Raw genomic sequence first — 17,526 nt, forward strand, 5'->3', positions numbered from 1 at the left:
ACTCCACTCACAGCCCCTGGCCCCGCTGGTCTGCACTGGGCCCTGGCGTGGCTGCCCCCTTTGCCTGGGACTCAGATGCCCAAGTGACCCTGGCTGCGCTCCCTGAAGGGAGCCGCACCCGCCCGTACCACATGCCCCGCTCCTGCCTGCCGTTTCTCCCAACATGACCTGACCTCTGAACTCTCTGTCCTGGCCTCTCCCCCAGCGCCCGGCCCACGGTGGGGGCTTCATGCACTGCATAGAACAAACCAACGTGGGCTGAAGGGAAGCTGCCAGGGCAGGTGAAGGGGCTCAGATGCAGCGAGGGCCAGGCCAGGCTCAGCAGACAGAAGGGCGGAGGGGCCAGGGCAGGTGGAGGGAAGCCCAGTGGGGCTGGGGCAGAGAGGGGGCCACAGCTGGGCATGATGGGGCAAGGGACCTGCCCGCAGTCTCCATCTTCTCAGTGAGACAGAGGATAGATCTATACCAACGGCTGCACTGGGGTGGAAGCTGTTCTCTCAAGGGAAGGGGAGTGAGTATTTTCCCCACTGGGGGCCATGTGGTCTCCGCTGCACTATAAGCTCAGCCACTGCCAGAGCAAAAGCAGCTGCAGACGATGTGGAAACCAGTGAGGGCGGCTGCTGCCAAGAAAACCCCATTCACAAAAGCAGCCAAATGCTGTCTGAGGGCCACAGTGTGCCAGCGCCTGAGCTAGATGACAACTTGACACAGGTACAAGTTACCACAGGTCAGGGAGACACCCTCATTTTTTTCTAGTACGTTCTGCTGCCTATGCAATGAGCTTGGGTTGGGAGCAGCTGCTCTCAATGTGAAAAAGGTGTGAGATAAGAAAGTCCTGGAATTTTTTTTTTTTTTTTTTTTTTTAGATGTAGTTTCACTCGGTGCCTGGGCTGGAGTGCAATGGCGCAATCTCGGCTCACTGCAACCTCTGCCTCCCGGGTTCAAACGATTCTCCTGCCTCAGCCTCCTGAGTAGCTGGGATTATAAGCGCACGCCACCACGCCTGGCTAATTTTTGTTTTTTTAGTAGAGACAGGGTTTTGTCATGTTGACCAGGCTAGTCTCGAACTCCTGACCTCAGGTGATCCACCCGCTTTGGCCTCCCAAAGTGCTGGGATTACAGGTGTGAGCCACCACGCCTGGCCAGTTTTTGTTTTTGGAGAGAGTCTTGCTCTGTCACCCAGGCTGGAGTCCAGTGACGTGATCTCAACTCACTGCAACCTCTGCCTCCTGGGTTCAAGCGATTCTCCTGCCTCAGCCTCCTGAGTAGCTGGAATTACAGGCGTGCACCAACACACCTGGCTAATTTTTGTATTTTTAGTAGAGGTGGGGTTTTACCATGTTGGCCAGGCTGGTCTCGAACTCCTGACCTCAAATGGTCTGCCTGCCTCGGCCTCCCAAAGTGCTGGGGTTACAGGCGTGAGCCACCGTGCCTGGCCAAAACTCACCACTTCTTATGAAGGCTCAAGACGCAGGGAATGAGGTCCTCATAGGAGAATCCGGTGAGGTCCCACAGCTGAGTGGTCCAGGGCTGTGCTGGGGAAGAAAGCAGGCCAGGGATGGAGGGGATGGAGGGGACGGACGGGCTGTGGTGACAGCCGCCTGACCACTTCCACTCTATAGTTCTGTGGGCTCTGCTGTGGAGTTTCTTGGAGCTCAGGGTTGCAATCCTTTTAAAACAGTTTTGAAAAAAACCCATACGTAGGGCGTGCAGGCTCACAGTCAGAAATCTGGGACATAGTGAAGCTAGGAGCTGTGCTGTATCTCATCCCTGAAGAAGTAACCAGGACAAACAGATGATGGACTCTTCCGCCCCACAGCCTCCTCCTGTGTGAGCACCTTCCCTGACACAGGCATCCCCGGGAAGGGCCTCTCCTTACTCTGCCTGTGCGTCAGTCTGGCCAGAAGCAGGGCTGCGGCAGCCAGGCGGGCTGGGGCATAGGTGGACAGGCTGGTGTGCAGCAGGGAGAGCTCACAGAGGAAGCTGCACAGGTGCTGGGTTCTCAGCTCCACGGGGACTAGCGCCAGCAGGACCTCCTTGTAATCCACCACGGTGGGGACCTAGACAGCCGGGAGCGGGTGTGGGCTCTTAGTGCTTGGGGGCTCCTTGGTGCAGTGCCACATGCAGGCCCAGTGCAGGGTCTGGCCCGGGTGATGTTCACGTTGATGCTGCACGCGCAGCGCACCAGCGCAAGTGGCGATGTGGTGCAACCGTGGCCTCCTGCTCCGTGGCTTTGGGCACAGCAGAGAGAGCTGCCCTCTGAGTCCATGAGGCCTCCCACAGCAGGAAAGCCAAATGCCCACCCCCACCCTCCAGCACAGCGACAACCAGGATTAATAAGGAAAATGGAACCACTGCTTACTCGAATCTTCCCTTCCAAGGCGGAGACGATCTCGCCCATCATTCTCACCAGGTCCTCATACTTGTACGTGTTGTCTGTGAGCCATACGGCCTCCCGGATAGTCAGGATCTCTTTACTGATGAACCTGCAACGCCGAGAAGGGGTCTCAGCGCGGAGCCCACTTCCTGTGGCAGGGGTGGGGCACAGGGACCCAAGGCTTTAGGAGGCTTCAAGGTAGGGAGGGAGCCATGGCTTTGGGCTTTGGTGACAGAGGCTTCATAATGGAGCCAGCTGCCTGTGGCTGACAAGGGGCATTTAAAAAAGTGGAGGCCCAGGCAGGAGGACAGCTTAGCCAGGAGTTCGAGACCACCTTGGGCAACAAAGCAAGACCCTATCTCTTCAAAAAGTTAAAAAATAAAACATTAGCAGAGCATGGTGGCATGTGCCTATAGTCTCAGTTACTTGGGAGGCTGAGGTGGGAGGATTGCTTAAGCCCAGGAAGTTGAGGATGCAGTGAGCTATGATTATACCACTGCATTCCAACCTGCGTGACAGAGCAAGACCCTGTCTCAAAAAATAATCATCATCGTAACAATAGGGGGGAGGTCAGAAAGTGCTGGAAAGAAGGATGAGAGCCACAAGGCAGACAGAAAGCAGCAGGGCTGTTAGGCAGACTCACAAATGTCTGCAAAAGGCCCAAGTGCCACCAGCATTCAGTTTGCTAAAAGACACCAAAGACAGAGATTTGCCCGTCACGTGACAGCTCTATCAGTGGGGTGGAAATGTTTTAGACTCAGAAGGTGGGTAAGCCACCAGATCTAGGAATTGGAGGCAAAGGGCCCAAGGGTTGTTGGAAAGTCTGTGCCCGGTACTGTGTGGCCACAGGAATCCTGACTGGAATCCTGACTGTCCCCAGGCAGGGGTCACCCTGTTCTCTGCTGTCTACCAGCGCCAACTATCAGGGAACACGCTGCTCCAGTGGCCCCTGCAAAGCACCTTCCCGTTGGACTGAGGCCAAGTCTCTTGGCTGCTCCGTCCTGGGGATTCTGCAGGTTGCATGTGTCATTCACTTGACCAAGAGGACAAGAGGCACGGGGACTACACCTGCCAGCGCAGGGACTGCAGATGCCAAAAAGATGAGATGTCAGTAGCCAACAGGGAGCCCAGCGTAGGGTGTGAGGTGGCTGGTTGGGGCAGGGCACTTCTGAGAGCAGAGGTGGCGGGCAGCTCAGCCTTTAAAACCTTTTTTTTTTTGAGACAGAGTTTCCCTCTGTCACCCAGGCTGGATTAGTGCAGTGGCGTGATCTCGGCTCACTGCAACCTACGCCTCCCGGGTTCAAGCGATTTTCATGTCTCAGCCTCCCAAGTAGATGGGACTACAGGCGCCCACCACCACGTCCAGCTTGCTTATTTATTTATTTATTTATTTAGAGACAGAGTCTTGCCCCATTGCCCAGGCTGGAGTGCAATGGTGCGATCTTGGTTCACTGCAACCTCTGCCTCCCGGGTTCAAGTGATTCTCCTGCCTCAGCCTCCTGAGTAGCTAGGATTACAGGCGCCCACCACCACGCCCAGCTAATTTTTTGTATCTTTTTTTTTTTTTTTTTTGAGACGGAGTCTCGCTCTGTCGTCCAGGCTGGAGTGCAGTGGCCGGATCTCAGCTCACTGCAAGCTCCGCCTCCCGGGTTCACGCCATTCTCCTGCCTCAGCCTCCCGAGTAGCTGGGACTACAGGCGCCCACCACCTCGCCCGGCTAGTTTTTTGTATTTTTTTTAGTAGAGACGGGGTTTCACCGTGTTAGCCAGGATGGTCTCGATCTCCCGACCTCGTGATCCGCCCGTCTCGGCCTCCCAAAGTGCTGGGATTACAGGCTTGAGCCACCGCGCCCGGCCAGTTTTTTGTATTTAATAGAGACGGGGTTTCACCATGTTAGCCAGGATCATCTTGATCTCCTGACCTCGTGATCCGCCCGTCTCGGCCTCCCAAAGTGCTGGGATTACAGGCTTGAGCCACCGCGCCCGGCCAATTTTTTGTATCTTTAGTAGAGACGGGGTTTCACCATGTTGGCCAGGCTGGTCTTGAACTCCTGACCTCATGATCTGCCCACACTGGCCTCCCAAAGTGCTGGGATTACAGGTGTGAGCCACCGTGCCTGGTCCCCCAGCTTGAAAAAAAAAAGATAAGGCAGAATTGATTTGAGGGAGCTGTGGTGATAATTATATGGACCACCGCAATCAGGTCTTGTGGTTGGGGAAGAAATTGGACTCAGCTCCCTGAAACGTTTTTAGTGGTTATTCTCTCACTGCCAGCCGGTTTGTGGCCCAGGAGCTTGGTCGTAGGTTGCGGTGATGGATATGTGGTCAGATCCAGGGAGGCGGCCACCCAACCTCCTCAGCTGTCTCTGGTAGGAAGACCTGGGATGCTGGATTCAGGCCCAAGAGCACATCTGAAGATAGCTCTGGATGCTTGTGGCAGGGGTTGCTCCCTCCTTCCGTGGGAATGACACTGCATTGAGCCGGCACACGCAGGCCCAAAGAGACTGCACCTCCCAGTTCCCATCTGGTGAGATGTGGCCACAAGACTAAGCTCAGTGCAAAGGTAAATGTGGCAGGTACAGGTGTCACAGGGACAAGGGCAGCACCCTAGCTGGTGGCAGAGATTAACATGGGAGATGGGGTTCCTCTGCTTCCTCGTGAAACAAAAAACATCCCAATGACCTGAGCCCGGACCCTCTGCCTCTGGGTTACCTGTGCAAGAGAGAAACAAGTCTCTGTAGCTTACACATATGCTGTGTGCAGCCAAGCCTATCCTCACCCACCAGGCTCTACAGAGGAGTTGGTCTGGAAAGCACTTCCTTGGGAAATGTAGACCATGCTGGGGACAGCTGGTTTAGGAAATGCAAAACGTATTGTGAGAATCATTTCCACGTTATTCCCAAAGGCGGAACTAGGGGATCCTGCATTAGTTAAAGGAAAGCAGTGGTCTGATGTGAAAGGGACAGACTGCCGTGTAAGGACGCACCCTGCTGCTGAGAGACACCCACGTGGTTGGAGTGGGCTCTGCAGGGCACCAGTGGGGGACGAAAAACCCTCTAACTCCAATAGTGTAGGAAACTCTGGCAACAGACTTTAGAACCTGACTTCAGAGAAGGGCAGCCGACTGCCACCCTCCCCAATCAGTCATCCTGCCGCCCTCAGGAGCCAGGGGACAGGGCGGTTCAGCCTGTGCCTGCCAGAGTGAGGCCACACTCTGGGTCCTGAGACTGCACACCAGGACAAATTGCCTGGATGCAGGCACCCCACACAGTGGCCCCCACACGCTGAAGGCTGTTCCATCACCCCTGCCTGCAGAGGGCCCTCAGTATGGCACTCCACGTCTGACCAGGTGGGACACTCACGGCTCATGAGTCAAGAACCAGTAAGGGCCAGGTGCAGTGGCTCATGCCTGTAATCCCAGCACTTTGGGAGGCCGAGGCGGGTAGATAATTTGAAATCAAGAGTTTGAGACCAGCCTGACCAACATGGTGAAACCCTATCTCTACTAAAAATACAAAAAAATTAGGCGGGCATGGTGGTGCACGCCTGCAGTCCCAGCTACTCTGGAGGCTGAGGCAGAAGAATCGCTTGAACCTGGGAGGTGGAGGTTACGGCGAGCCGAGATCGCACCAGTGCACTCCAGCCTGGGTGACAGAGCGAGAATTGGTTTCCAAAAAAAAAAACAAACCAGTGAGGAGCACGTGAAGGGCAGGTGACCCTGAACCCAGGACAGGCCAGGACGTCCCTGCCAGCTGGGCCGAGGGGGCTTCTCACCGGGTGCAGATGACCATGCAGGCGATGCCCAGCAGCTGGAGCTTGTACCGCGGCACCAGCCTCCTCCGCAGGTACCGGTCCACACACTCCACGGTCAGGTGCAGACACAGGCTTGTGAAGTCCTTCATGGTGGCAACTTCCACCAGCCAGTCGATCAGAATATACCTGCGGAAAGAGCAGCGCGTGGGAACTAGGGCAGGCATTCTCCATGCGTCCCTGTCTGCAATTTCAACTCCACCTGTTGGGCCCGACCAAATAACCTGGCTAGCTCTGGAATCATGGGTTTACCCTGGAACCTAGGCTGAAGAGGCCATGGAGAGCCCGGGAGGCTCCATGGGTCCCAGCCCCAAAGCAGGCCCCACATCCTTCGACTGTGTTCCTGGGAGGTGGATGGACTTGCAGATCTCTGCACCGGCCCTCCCTCCCGCAAGACCACATGTTCCTGGTGCTCCCAAACCCAAGCGCTTCGAGACCTCGACCTGGCGCAAAGCGAAAAGTCAGCCCACAGCCGTTGATCCACCCACAGTGGATGAACCCTGACCCTCAGGGCATGCAGGTAGTGGCAGAACGTAGACAGTCGCAAGAGAATGCCACAGGATGCCCCAATATGGTAAATGCCTTTCTGAATAGAGTGGAGACACTTGTGTTCTTTTGAAACAGTCTCACTCTATCACCCAGACTGGAGTGCAGTGGCGTAATCTCAGTTCACTACAAACTCCGCCTCCCGGGTTCGAGTGATTCTCTTGCCTCAGCCTCCCCAGTAGCTGGGATGAAAGGTGCACACCACCACGCCTGGCTAATTTTTGTATTTTTTTTTTTTTTGAGACGGAGTCTCGCTCTGTCGTCCAGTCTGGAGTGCAGTGGCAAAATCTTGGTTCACTGCAACCTACACCTCCCGGGTTCAAGTGATTCTCCTGCCTCAGCCTCCTGAGTAGCTGGGACTACAGGCACGTGCTACCACGCCCAGGTAATTTTTTGTATTTTTAGTAGAGGTGGGGTTTCACCGTATTTGCCAGGATGGTCTCAATCTCCTGACCTCATGATCCACCTGCCTCGGCCTCCTAAAGTGCTGGGATTACAGACGTGAGCCACTGCACCCGGCCTAATTTTTGTATTTTTGGTAGAGAGAGGGTTTCATCATGATGGCCAGGCTGGTCTAGAACTCCTGACCTCAGGTGATCTGCTTGCCTCAGCTTCCCAAAGTGCAGGGATGACAGGCATGAGCCACCGCACCCGGCTGTAGACGCTTGTCTTAAAACAGAGGGGTCAGAGTGAACAGAAAGCAAGAGAGGAGTGGGAGGATGGGTGATTCTGTTGGACAGGCAGCGCAGGTGCCAGGTGTCAGCCCAGACACAGGCATCTTCAGAGGTGGAGGGGAGGACAGGAAGACGGGCCGAGGCGTGAAAAGAAGGGCAGAGGAGGAGCAGATGAGCCTCTATTTCCTCCCAGAACAGAGAACATGCAAGAGCCAGGTGTTTAAGGTTTAAACTGGCCTCTACTGTGAACACACTACAAAGCTTACTCAAAGCAGATGGATTTAACACGCTTAATCATCTGACTTCTAAAAACAACCACTGGGCCAGGCATGGGGGCCTATAATCCCAGCACTTTAGGAGGCCAAGGAGGGCAGATCATCGGAGGTCAGGAGTTCAACACCAGCCTGGCCAATATGGTGAAATCCTGTCTCTACCAAAAAAATACAAAAATTAGCTAGGTGTGGTGGTGCATGCCTATAGTCCCAGCCACTTGGAAGGCTGAGGTGGGAGAATTGCTTGAACCCAGGAGGCGGAGGCTGCAGTGAGCTGAGATCACACCAGTACGCTCCAGTCTGGGCAATAGGGTGAGACTCCATCTCAAAAAAAAAAAAAAAAAATTAATTAATTAAAAAATAAAAATAAAAACAGGGCCAGGCACAGTAGCTCATGCCTGTATCCCCAGAACTTTGGGAGGCTGAGGCAGGTGGATCATGAGGTCAGGAGTTCAAGACCAGCCTGACCAAGATGGTGAAACCCCGTCTCTACTAAAAATATAAAAATCAGCCAGGCGCAGTGGCAGGCACCTGTAATCCCAGCTACTCGGGAGGCTGAGGCAAGAGAATTGCTTGAACCCAGGGGGGCAGAGGTTGTGGTGAGCTGAGATCGCGCCACTGGACTCCAGCCTGGGCGACAGACTGAGACTTCATCTCAAAAATAAAATAAAATAAATTAAAAAGTAAAAATAAAACAGACCACTGAATTGCATACGTTAAAATGGGGAATGTACCTTTGTTTTATATCAAATGCTGCATCTCCCTGGTAAATTAAAAAAAAAAAATGCCCACACATAAAATGAATTTCAACAAACCAAAAAAAGAGAGCAGACCAAGAAGGTTAGAAGGTGTTATCAGCATATTTCTTCCAACAGAAAGAGGGAAGGGGACTGCATCACCACACAGGCAGCACAGGACTCAATAGCACTACAGCTTGGTGCCATTTTTAAAAAAGATTTTCATTCTCTTTTTTTGAGGAGAGGGTCTTGATCTGTGTCTCAGGCTGGAGTGCAGTGGCACGATCATAGCTCACTGCAGTGAACTCCTGGCCTCAAGTGATCCTGCCACCTTGGCCTTCCAAAATGCTAGGATTATAGGTATGAGGCACAGCGCCCGGCCAGTGCCATTTAATGTAGGGCAAAGGGGTGCTACATCCCTAGGCCTGTGCGTCAGTGTGCATGTGTGATGTGTGTGTGTGTGTGTGTGTCAGAAAGGGACATCAGGCCTCTCTGGGGAAGGGATGATAATTCTTTTTTCTTCATAGAGATGGGGTTGGTCTTAGACTCCTGGGTTTAAGCGATCCTCCCTCCTCAGTGTCTCAAAGTGCTAGGATTGGCCGCGCGCAGTGGCTCGCACCTATAATCCCAGCACTTTGGGAGGCTGAGGTGGGCAGATCGCTTGAGGCCTGGTCAAAATGGTGAAACCATCTCTACTGAAAATACAAAAATTAGTCAGACGTTATGATACATGCCTACAATTCCAGCTAATCAAAAGGCTGAGGTAGGAGAATCATTTGAACCTGGGAGACGGAGGTTGCAGTGAGTCAAGATCGCACCACTGCACTCAACCTGGGTGACAGAGCAAGACTCTGTCTCAAAACAAAACAAAACAAAAAACTTAGGATTAGGATTACAGGTGTGAGCCACCACGCCTGGCCTGACCTGATCATTTTGTAAATATGTAAACGTTTACTGAGTGCTTACTATGCGTTGGGTGTTGTCTCCTGATGGGGTAACCAGAGGCTTCCCATTGTAAATCCAAACTGTATCTGAAATCTCATGCATAAAGTTGAAAATCATTCATGTTTTCCATTTTACTCTCTCTGTGATTTAGTGGTCAGCATGACAGCTGCCCCGGATGGCAGGGCTCCTAAGGGCCGCTGAGTTTCATGTGACATGCTGATGCTTACAGAGACTGGCCATAAAGAAAAGGCTGTGTCCCAGCTTTGGGAATTGGAAATATGAATCTCAACATCTCAGAAAGATGTTTAAGATGTTCAATGGAGGCTCAGAGCAGTGGCTCACGCCTGTAATCTCAGTACTTTGGGAGGCCATGGTGGGCAGATCGCTTGAGGCCAAGAGTTTGAGACCAGCCTGGCCAACATGGCAAAACTCCATCTCTACAAAATATACAAAATTTAGCCAGGTGTGGTGCCTGTAGTCCTACTTGGGGGACGAGGTAGGAGAAAGGTTTGAGCCCAGGAGGCGGAGGTTATAGTGAGCCGAGATCACACCACTGCAGTCCACCTTGGGTGACAGACAGCCTATCTCAAAAAAAAAAAAAAAAAAAGTGTTCAATGTGTTCTATGGCTTAAAAAAGGTCACCGCACTGTGGGAGGCTGGGACAGGAGGGTCGCTTGAAAAGCTCAGGAGTTCAAGACTAGCCTGGGCAACAGAGTGATACCCTGTCTCTACTAAAAATACAAAAATTAGCTGTGTGTGGTGGTGTGACCTGTAGTCCCAGCTACTCAGGAGGGCAAGGCGGGAGGATCACTTGAGACTGGGAGGCGGAGGTCTGCAGTGAGCTGAAATCATGCCACTGCACTCTGGCCTGAGTGACAGAGCCAGACCCTGTCTCAAAAAAAAAAAAAAAAAAAAAAAAAAAGGTAACTGAAGAAAGCAGAGTAGGATATTTTCTTCCAAAAAGTCCACAGTAACTTAGGTATTACCCAAGACCAGGCGTGGTGGCTCACGCCTGTATTCCCAGCACTTTGGGAGGCTGAGGTTGGCGGACTGAGGTCAGGAGATCGAGACCATCCTGGCTAACATGGTGAAACTCCAACTCTACTAAATATAAAAAAAATTAGCTGGGTGTGCTGGTGGGCACCTGTAGTCGCAGCTACTCAGGAGGCTGAGGCAGGAGAATTGCTTGAACCCAGGAGGCAGAGCTTGCAGTGAGCTGAGATCACGTCACCCCTCCAGCCTGGGCAACAGAGTGAGACTCCATTCCAAAAAAAAAAAAAAAAACAGGCCAGGCGCGGTGGCTCAAGCCTGCAATCCCAGCACTTTGGGAGGCCGAGACGGGCGGATCACGAGGTCAGGAGATCAAGATGATCCTGGCTAACCCAGTGAAACCCCGTCTCTACTAAAAATACAAAAAACTAGCCGGGCGAGGTGGCGGGTGCCTGTAGTCCCAGCTACTCAGGAGGCTGAGGCAGGAGAATTGCTTGAACCCAAGAGGCAGAGCTTGCAGTGAGCTGAGATCGCGCCACTACACTCCAGACTGGGCGACAGAGCGAGACTTCGTCTCAAAAAAAAAAAAAAAAAAAATGGGTGATAGGGAACTCTGTGCCGCCCTGTGACAGGGCTCCCTTCCCCTGGAGGCTGTCGCGCCGCTCTAATTAGAAGCCCCAGCCGGAATGCCTCACCTCATTGTGTCATTGAGTCCCTTCTGCACGGAGAAGACTTGCTGCTTACTGACAGCCTGGGAAGCCTGAAATAGCTGGCAGACGATCTCATTGGAAGCTCTCACCTCTAGTCCAAGCTGGTTTCCATTTGCACAGGCTTTGGCTAAAGACAGCTGAGGAAGAAAAGACAAACATGAGTGTGAGGTAGCAGCTGTGTTGTGGTTTTCCATTTCTGAAGCAAAGGGCCATTCAGGCAGCAAATGCATACGGACGCAGTGCCCCACTTAACTTAAACCTTCACAAGCTTCGGGAACGAGGATGGCTCAGGTTTTAATTATTCTTCTTTTTTGAAAAAGTCATAGATGACATGAGAAAAGATATATAATGAAATGTCAATAGCCTTTCCACCGTGGCTCAGGTCTCAGTTTCTTACATGGCTAATGCCTGGGGCAGCTGTGTTAAGTCTCTGGTCACACAACCCAGTGCTCTCCAAAAGGCTTCTGCCAATGTTTACACCCAGGAATAGGAGCACCTGCTTCATCACAGCTTCATACCAGCAAACACTGTGATTATTAAAAACAGCTATTTTCAGATCAGGCGCGGTGGCTCATGTCTGTAATCCCAGCACTTTGGGAGGCCGAAGCGGGTGGATCACGAGGTCAGGAGATCGAGACCATCCTCACTAACACGGTGAAACCCTGTCTCTACTAAAAATACAAACAAAAAAATTAGCTGAGCATGGTGGTGGGCGCCTGTAGTCCCAGCTACTCGGGAGGCTGAGGCAGGAGAATGGCATGAACCCGGGAGGCGGAGCTTGCAGTGAGCCAAGAGATCGCGCTGCTGCACTTCAGCCTGGGTAACAGAGTGAGACTCCGCCTCAAAAAAAAAAAAAAAAAAAACCAAAAACCAAAAACCAAAAAACAAAAAAACAGCTATTTTCAGAAATTACCAAACACAGAGAAATATACATATACACACACACACACATATATACATACATACATATATAATTTGCTAATACGATGAGCCCAAAATATCTCATTTAAAAGTGCATTCTTACGACTAGTAATAAGATTGAACATTCCAATTTCTAGTTTATTTCCTCTTTTTATTTATTTATTATTAATTTTTTTTTGGTCAACTGCAGTGGCTCACTCCTGTAATCCCAACACTTTGGGAGGCAGAGGCGGGCAGGTTACTTGAGGTCAAGAGTTTCAGACCAGCCTGGCCAACATGGTGAAACCCCGTCTCTACTAAAAATACAAAAATTAGCTGGGTGTGGTGGCGGCCGCCTATAGTTCCAGCTACTCAGAAGTCTTGAGCCCAGGCATCAGAGGTCACAGTGAGCTGAGATCACACCATTGTGCTGTAGCCTGGGCAACAGAGAGAGAACTCCTGGCTTCAAGTGATCCTCCCGCCTCAGCCTCCCAAAGTGTTGGGATTATAAATGTAAGCCACTGCGCCCAGCCCTACTTCCTCTTTTTTGAGAATCAACTGAGGCTCCCCTGAACTTCTATCAGAGTCTTCCTATTCTTATTGATTACCCTGAGTTTCCAACAGAACTACGTTGCTGCATTTCTCATAAACAATTTTTTTGTTGAGATAAGGTCTCCCTCTGTAGCCCAGGCTGAAGTGCAGTGTTGCGATCACGGCTCTCTGCAGCTTTGACCTCCCAGGCTCAAGTGATCCTCCTGCCTCAGCCTCCTGAGTAGCTGGACTACAAGGCACATGCCACCACATCCAGCTAATTTTTTTTTTCTTTTTGAGATGGAGTCTCTCTGTTGCCAGGCTGGAGTGCAGTGGCATGATCTCGGCTCACTGCAACTTCCTCCTCCTGGGTTCAAGCAATTCTCCTGCCTCAGCCTCCCGAGTAGCTGGGATTATAGGCACGCGCCATCACGCCCAGCTAATTTTTTTTTTGTATTTTTAGTAAAGACAGGGTTTCACCATGTTGGCCAGGGTGGTCTCCATCTCTTGACCTTGTGATCTGCCCGCCTCAGCCTCCCAAAGTGCTGGGATTACAGGCATGAGCCACTGCACCCAACCCATCCAGCTAATTTTTAAATTTTTTGTTGAGATGGGGTCTTATTATGTTGCCAGGGCTGGTCTTGAACTCCTGGGCTCAAGCGATCCTCCCAACTCAACCTCCTAAAGTGCCAGGATTACAGGCGTGAGCCACCACAGCTGGCCTTCTTGTAAATCTGCTGACTGGCTTTTTGGATGTGAACACCACAATGTACTATGACACCTTGGGCTGGGCCATTATCAATTTGTAATTTTGTCCCTAGCATTTGAGCACAGATCACTCTGCCACCCACTTGGTGGGGTGACAAGAATAAGCTTCTATCCATTTGGCAAATAGGAGCTTTCTTTGATTTGTCCTGACAACTTTTTTTTTTCTTCAGACAGAGTCTTGCTCTGTCGCCCAGGCTGGAGTGTAGTGGTACTGCAACCTCTGCCTCCCGGGTTCAAGCGATTCTCCTGCCTCAACCTCCTGAGTATCAGGCGCTTGCCACCATGCCCAATTAATTTTTGTATTTTTAGTAGAGACGGTTTCACCATGTTGGCCGGGCTGGTCTCGAACTCCTGACCTCAGGTCATCCACCTGCCTTGGCCTCCCAGAGTGCTGGGATTTCAGGCGTGAGCTAACGCGCCTGGCCCTGACAAATTCTTTACAGCTGTGAGGGGAGAGTCTGCCAGCGCTTGATTTCCTGCCTCTAGCCCTGGATGACTTGGTGACCAGGTGACATGACGAGCAAGACCCTAACAGGAAGAGGAAGCAGGAAGGGACTCTACACGCCCCTCTGCTCTCAAGCAGCCTCAAGTTTTGTTGTTAAGATCAGTTCTACCTATGGGACTAATTTCAAGAATGGCACAAATTTTGACAGCAGCTATAGGTCACAAGCATTTGAAAATTAAGAGGTTGGCTGGCTGAGAGGCAAGGGTGGATGGGCATGGAGGAATAACATATTTCCCAGCTCTTCTCACTGTGTACCTGTCCTTTAAGACTCAGTTCCAGTGCTGAACCGATCTTACGGTATCCCTCAATCCTGGCCTCCCTGTGGGAGCCCAGATAGTCCTGCCCCAAGGTCAGAAGGAGAAAGGCCAGCTCCCCACATCATCCCAGCCCCGCACCTCACCTGCGCTTCCCAGCACCCTTTGGCAGCGTAGTCCCTGACTTTTCGGAAGCTGTGGAGGCATCGCCCAGGATCTGACACCTGTCAATGGGAGAAGATCACCGAGCCTTTATACAACTGTGTCTTGGGAGGAACTCACAACCAAGACTCAGAAGGGCCGACACTACGCTAACTTCCCACCTCTTCTCTCTCAAATGGTGGGAGTCATTTTTGGAGGTGCCAAGAACAGCCAACTGACCAGTGGCTCCTGGAGGCTGACAGGCTGGGAGCAGCAAGAGCCACCACCCTTTTGCGGACAGAACCGCATCCAAGGACCAAGCGTCAACTATGCCTTTGTCCAGCGAACCTCCCCCTAACCCAGAGCAGGCTCCACTCACATCCATCCTCCTGTCGCTTTCCCAGAGGAGGTAGGAACTGGTTAGACATCCCTGATGAGCAGCCTCCTCAAACAGGTCACGGGCCTGCTGCTGCTTCTCTTCATCCTAGAATAAATCCCAGCAGAGTTCACTCTTCCCTTATTCTCTTTTTCATTTTTATTTTTTGAGACAGTTTTGCTTGTCACCCAGGTTGGAATGCAATAGCACCATCTCGGCTCACTGCAACCTCTGTCTCCTGGGTTCAACCAATTCTCCTGCCTCAGCCTCCTGAGTAGCTGAGATTACAGGTGCCCACCATCATGCCCGGCTAATTTTTGTATTTTTAGTAGAGATGGGGTTTCACCATGTTGGCCAGGCTGGTCTTGAAATCCTGGCCTCAGGTGATTCACCCACCTTGGTCTCCCAGAGTGCTGGGATTACAAGCGTGAGCCACTGTGCCTGGCTGTTTTTTTGTTGTTGTTGTTGTTGTTTCCCTCTGTCACCCAGGCCAAAGTGTAGTGGCATGATCTTGGCTAACTAAAACCTCGGCTTTCCAGGTTCAAGCAACTCTCATGCATCAGCCTCCTGAGTAGCTGGGATTACAAGTGCCCACCACCACGCCTGACTAATTTTTGTGTTTTTTAGTAAAGATGTGGTTTCAACACACTGGCCAGGTTGGTCTCAAACTCCTGACCTCAGGTGATCCACCCGGCCTTGGCCTTCCAAGGTGCTGGGATTACATGCATGAGCCACCATGACTGGCCCTTATTCTTTACTTGATGTTCAGTCACTCTACTCACCAGCCTCCTCCCTTTCCATACTCTCTTTTTTTTTTGTCTGAGACTGAGTCTCGCTCTGTTGCCAGGCTGGAGTGCAGTGGTGCAATCTCGGCTCACTGCAACCTCCACCTCCGAGGTTCAAGCAATTCTCCCTGCCTCAGCCTCCTGAGTAGCTGGAATTATAGGCACCTGCCACCAAGCCCAGCTAATTTTTGTGTTTTTTAGTAGAGACCTGGTTTCACCATTTTGGCCAGGCTGGTCTTGAACTCCTGACCTCAGGTGATCCACTCACCTTGGCCTCCTAAAGTGCTGGGATTACAGGCATGAGGCACCACGCCCGGCCCCTATACAAAGTGGTAACACACATTGCTCTGAGCTTTAATAAAATGAGTTATCTAAATCAGAGCAGAAGTGACTTCTCTACAGAGGCACCACTCCAAAGCCAGTGAGGAGTGTGAACTCAAGAACTCCGGCCACAAAAGCCCTGCTGTCTTCCTGGAAGGGTTTATGTTTGGGCTGGGTCTGCACAATCCCTGGTTCAGCTCTGCACCATCAAAGGCCTGCCCTTCTCACCTGCGGCCAAAGGAACTGCCCTCAACTGCCAGGATAGTGCTGGTGGCCCTCAGTGGTGGCTCTCAGGGCTTCTCCTCAGTGTCCCTCTCTGATGCGTTTGCCAAGCCTGTCACTAGAAGCCACCACATTCCCTCAATTTGCTGCCAAGGGGGTTTACGGATCACAAAGTCCATTAGGACATCAAGAGCAGAGAGGTCCACATGGGCAGGCGAAGCCCACCAGAAGCAGGGCCAGCAGACGAGCGAGCATCGAGGTTCAATGCCTCCTTGCTACCTGCTCTGCAGTTCTCACCTCCCCCTACTCCCCCACCAGGTGGGTCATGGAGCCAGGATCGGAGCCCGCGGCCTGGAGCATATGTACTCCCTGGCTTCTTCAGCTGGGCCTTTCTGGGCAAGGCTTGCCTTTTGTTTTGGGCCTTGGATTCCCCCTTCTGCTGCTTTTCACTTCCAGGATCTTGGCTAGGGATGTATCAAACACGAAGTCCAAGTGCAGAGAACAATTTGACTCACCTCGAACAGACTCAGCACTCTGCCCAAGCAGTGCAATATGGATGCTTTGTGAGTCTTTAAAAAAAGGAGAAAGAAGTGTGATTTCCAGCAGAGAGAACTGCCTGGGGGCCACCCTCCCTTGTTTGTGTCTCTGGGTCCCATGCCCATGGCCCTGCTGTCTGGCCCTCCCTCCCCTGCAGAGGGTCACTCTCAGATTTCGGTCTTTTTTTTTCTTTTTCTTTTTTTTTAATGGAAACAGGGTCTCGCTCTGTCAGCCAGGCTGGAGTGCGGTGGCGTAGTCACAGCTCATTGCAACCTCAACCTCCCAGGCTCAAGCGATCCTCCCACCTCAGCCTCCCGAGTAGCTGGGACCACCACCCCTGGTTTTTTTGTATTCTTTGTAGATGAGGTTTCATCATGTTGCCCAGACTGGTCTTGAACTTCTAGCCACAAGCGATTCTCCAGCCTCGGCCTCCCAAAGTGTTAGGATGATAGGCGTGAGCCACCTCACCCGGCCGGATGTGGGTCTTGAGCTCCAACTACCCCATGCAGCCTCAGCCCTGAGTTTCCAGCCATCAGCACATGTGCCCAGAACTCTGCAGCCCACCCTGGCTCTCAGGCTTCCTCCTCTGTGCCAGGTAATTTCGAGATGCGTTCCCCACATCTGCACTCTCAGTTTTCTGCATCTTCACTTCCCTTAGGCTCCTGACTTTCCAGGGTCCAGGGTCTACCTTCGGGGTCTTCCTGTGCCGTGGGACCCTGCACGTGGCCTCGCAGGTGCTGCCCCTCGCCCAGACTCACCCTCTGCAGCTGGCACTCTGCCCTGAGGCTCTCATGAACCACGGCCTTGCAGCAGCTTCCGCTCACCGACCATGGAGGGCGGATGAAGAGCCAGATGAAAGGCGCGGCACCCATGTTCAGCCGCTCAGCGAGACTAAAGAAGCGAGAGGCCTTCAGGCCATTCACTTCTGCGCGGGCCTCATCAGACACAGACACTGTGGGGACAGATAGGACAGAGCCCAGGGATGTCTCTTAGGGATGGAATGTGGGAAGTTCTCCATGGTCTTGGTGGAAAGTGTAACGCCTGAAGTCCACCATAGTGCAAAGCAGCTGGTGTTTAAGGAAGGAAGAGCCCTCCAGGATGGGGCACCTGTCTTTTCTCCCCCTAC

The 17,526-nt window shown here is 52.2% G+C and overlaps 2 protein-coding genes across 4 annotated transcripts in view; both read right to left on the reverse strand.

Annotated features, from left to right (window-relative positions):
- Window positions 1–17,526, reverse strand: part of TBC1D24 (TBC1 domain family member 24) — a 253,197-nt gene that overhangs the window by 57,592 nt on the left and 178,079 nt on the right. The window lies entirely within an intron of this gene.
- CCNF (cyclin F) overlaps window positions 1–17,526 on the reverse strand; it is a 51,017-nt gene that overhangs the window by 7,347 nt on the left and 26,144 nt on the right. For all 3 annotated transcript variants that reach the window (XM_050774260.1, XM_050774261.1, XM_050774259.1), the window contains 9 exons: window positions 17,159–17,352; window positions 16,379–16,432; window positions 14,539–14,643; window positions 14,165–14,242; window positions 11,046–11,197; window positions 6,151–6,315; window positions 2,363–2,486; window positions 1,880–2,060; window positions 1,448–1,535 (listed from right to left, as the gene is read on the reverse strand). In XM_050774260.1, the coding sequence (XP_050630217.1) occupies window positions 1,448–1,535; window positions 1,880–2,060; window positions 2,363–2,486; window positions 6,151–6,315; window positions 11,046–11,197; window positions 14,165–14,242; window positions 14,539–14,643; window positions 16,379–16,432; window positions 17,159–17,272 (1,061 nt within the window). In that variant the 5' untranslated portion in view covers window positions 17,273–17,352. The remainder of the gene's footprint in view (window positions 1–1,447; window positions 1,536–1,879; window positions 2,061–2,362; window positions 2,487–6,150; window positions 6,316–11,045; window positions 11,198–14,164; window positions 14,243–14,538; window positions 14,644–16,378; window positions 16,433–17,158; window positions 17,353–17,526) is intronic.

The sequence above is a fragment of the Macaca thibetana genome, chromosome 20, assembly GCF_024542745.1.
Source record: "Macaca thibetana thibetana isolate TM-01 chromosome 20, ASM2454274v1, whole genome shotgun sequence".
Classification (NCBI taxonomy): Eukaryota; Metazoa; Chordata; class Mammalia; order Primates; family Cercopithecidae; genus Macaca; species Macaca thibetana.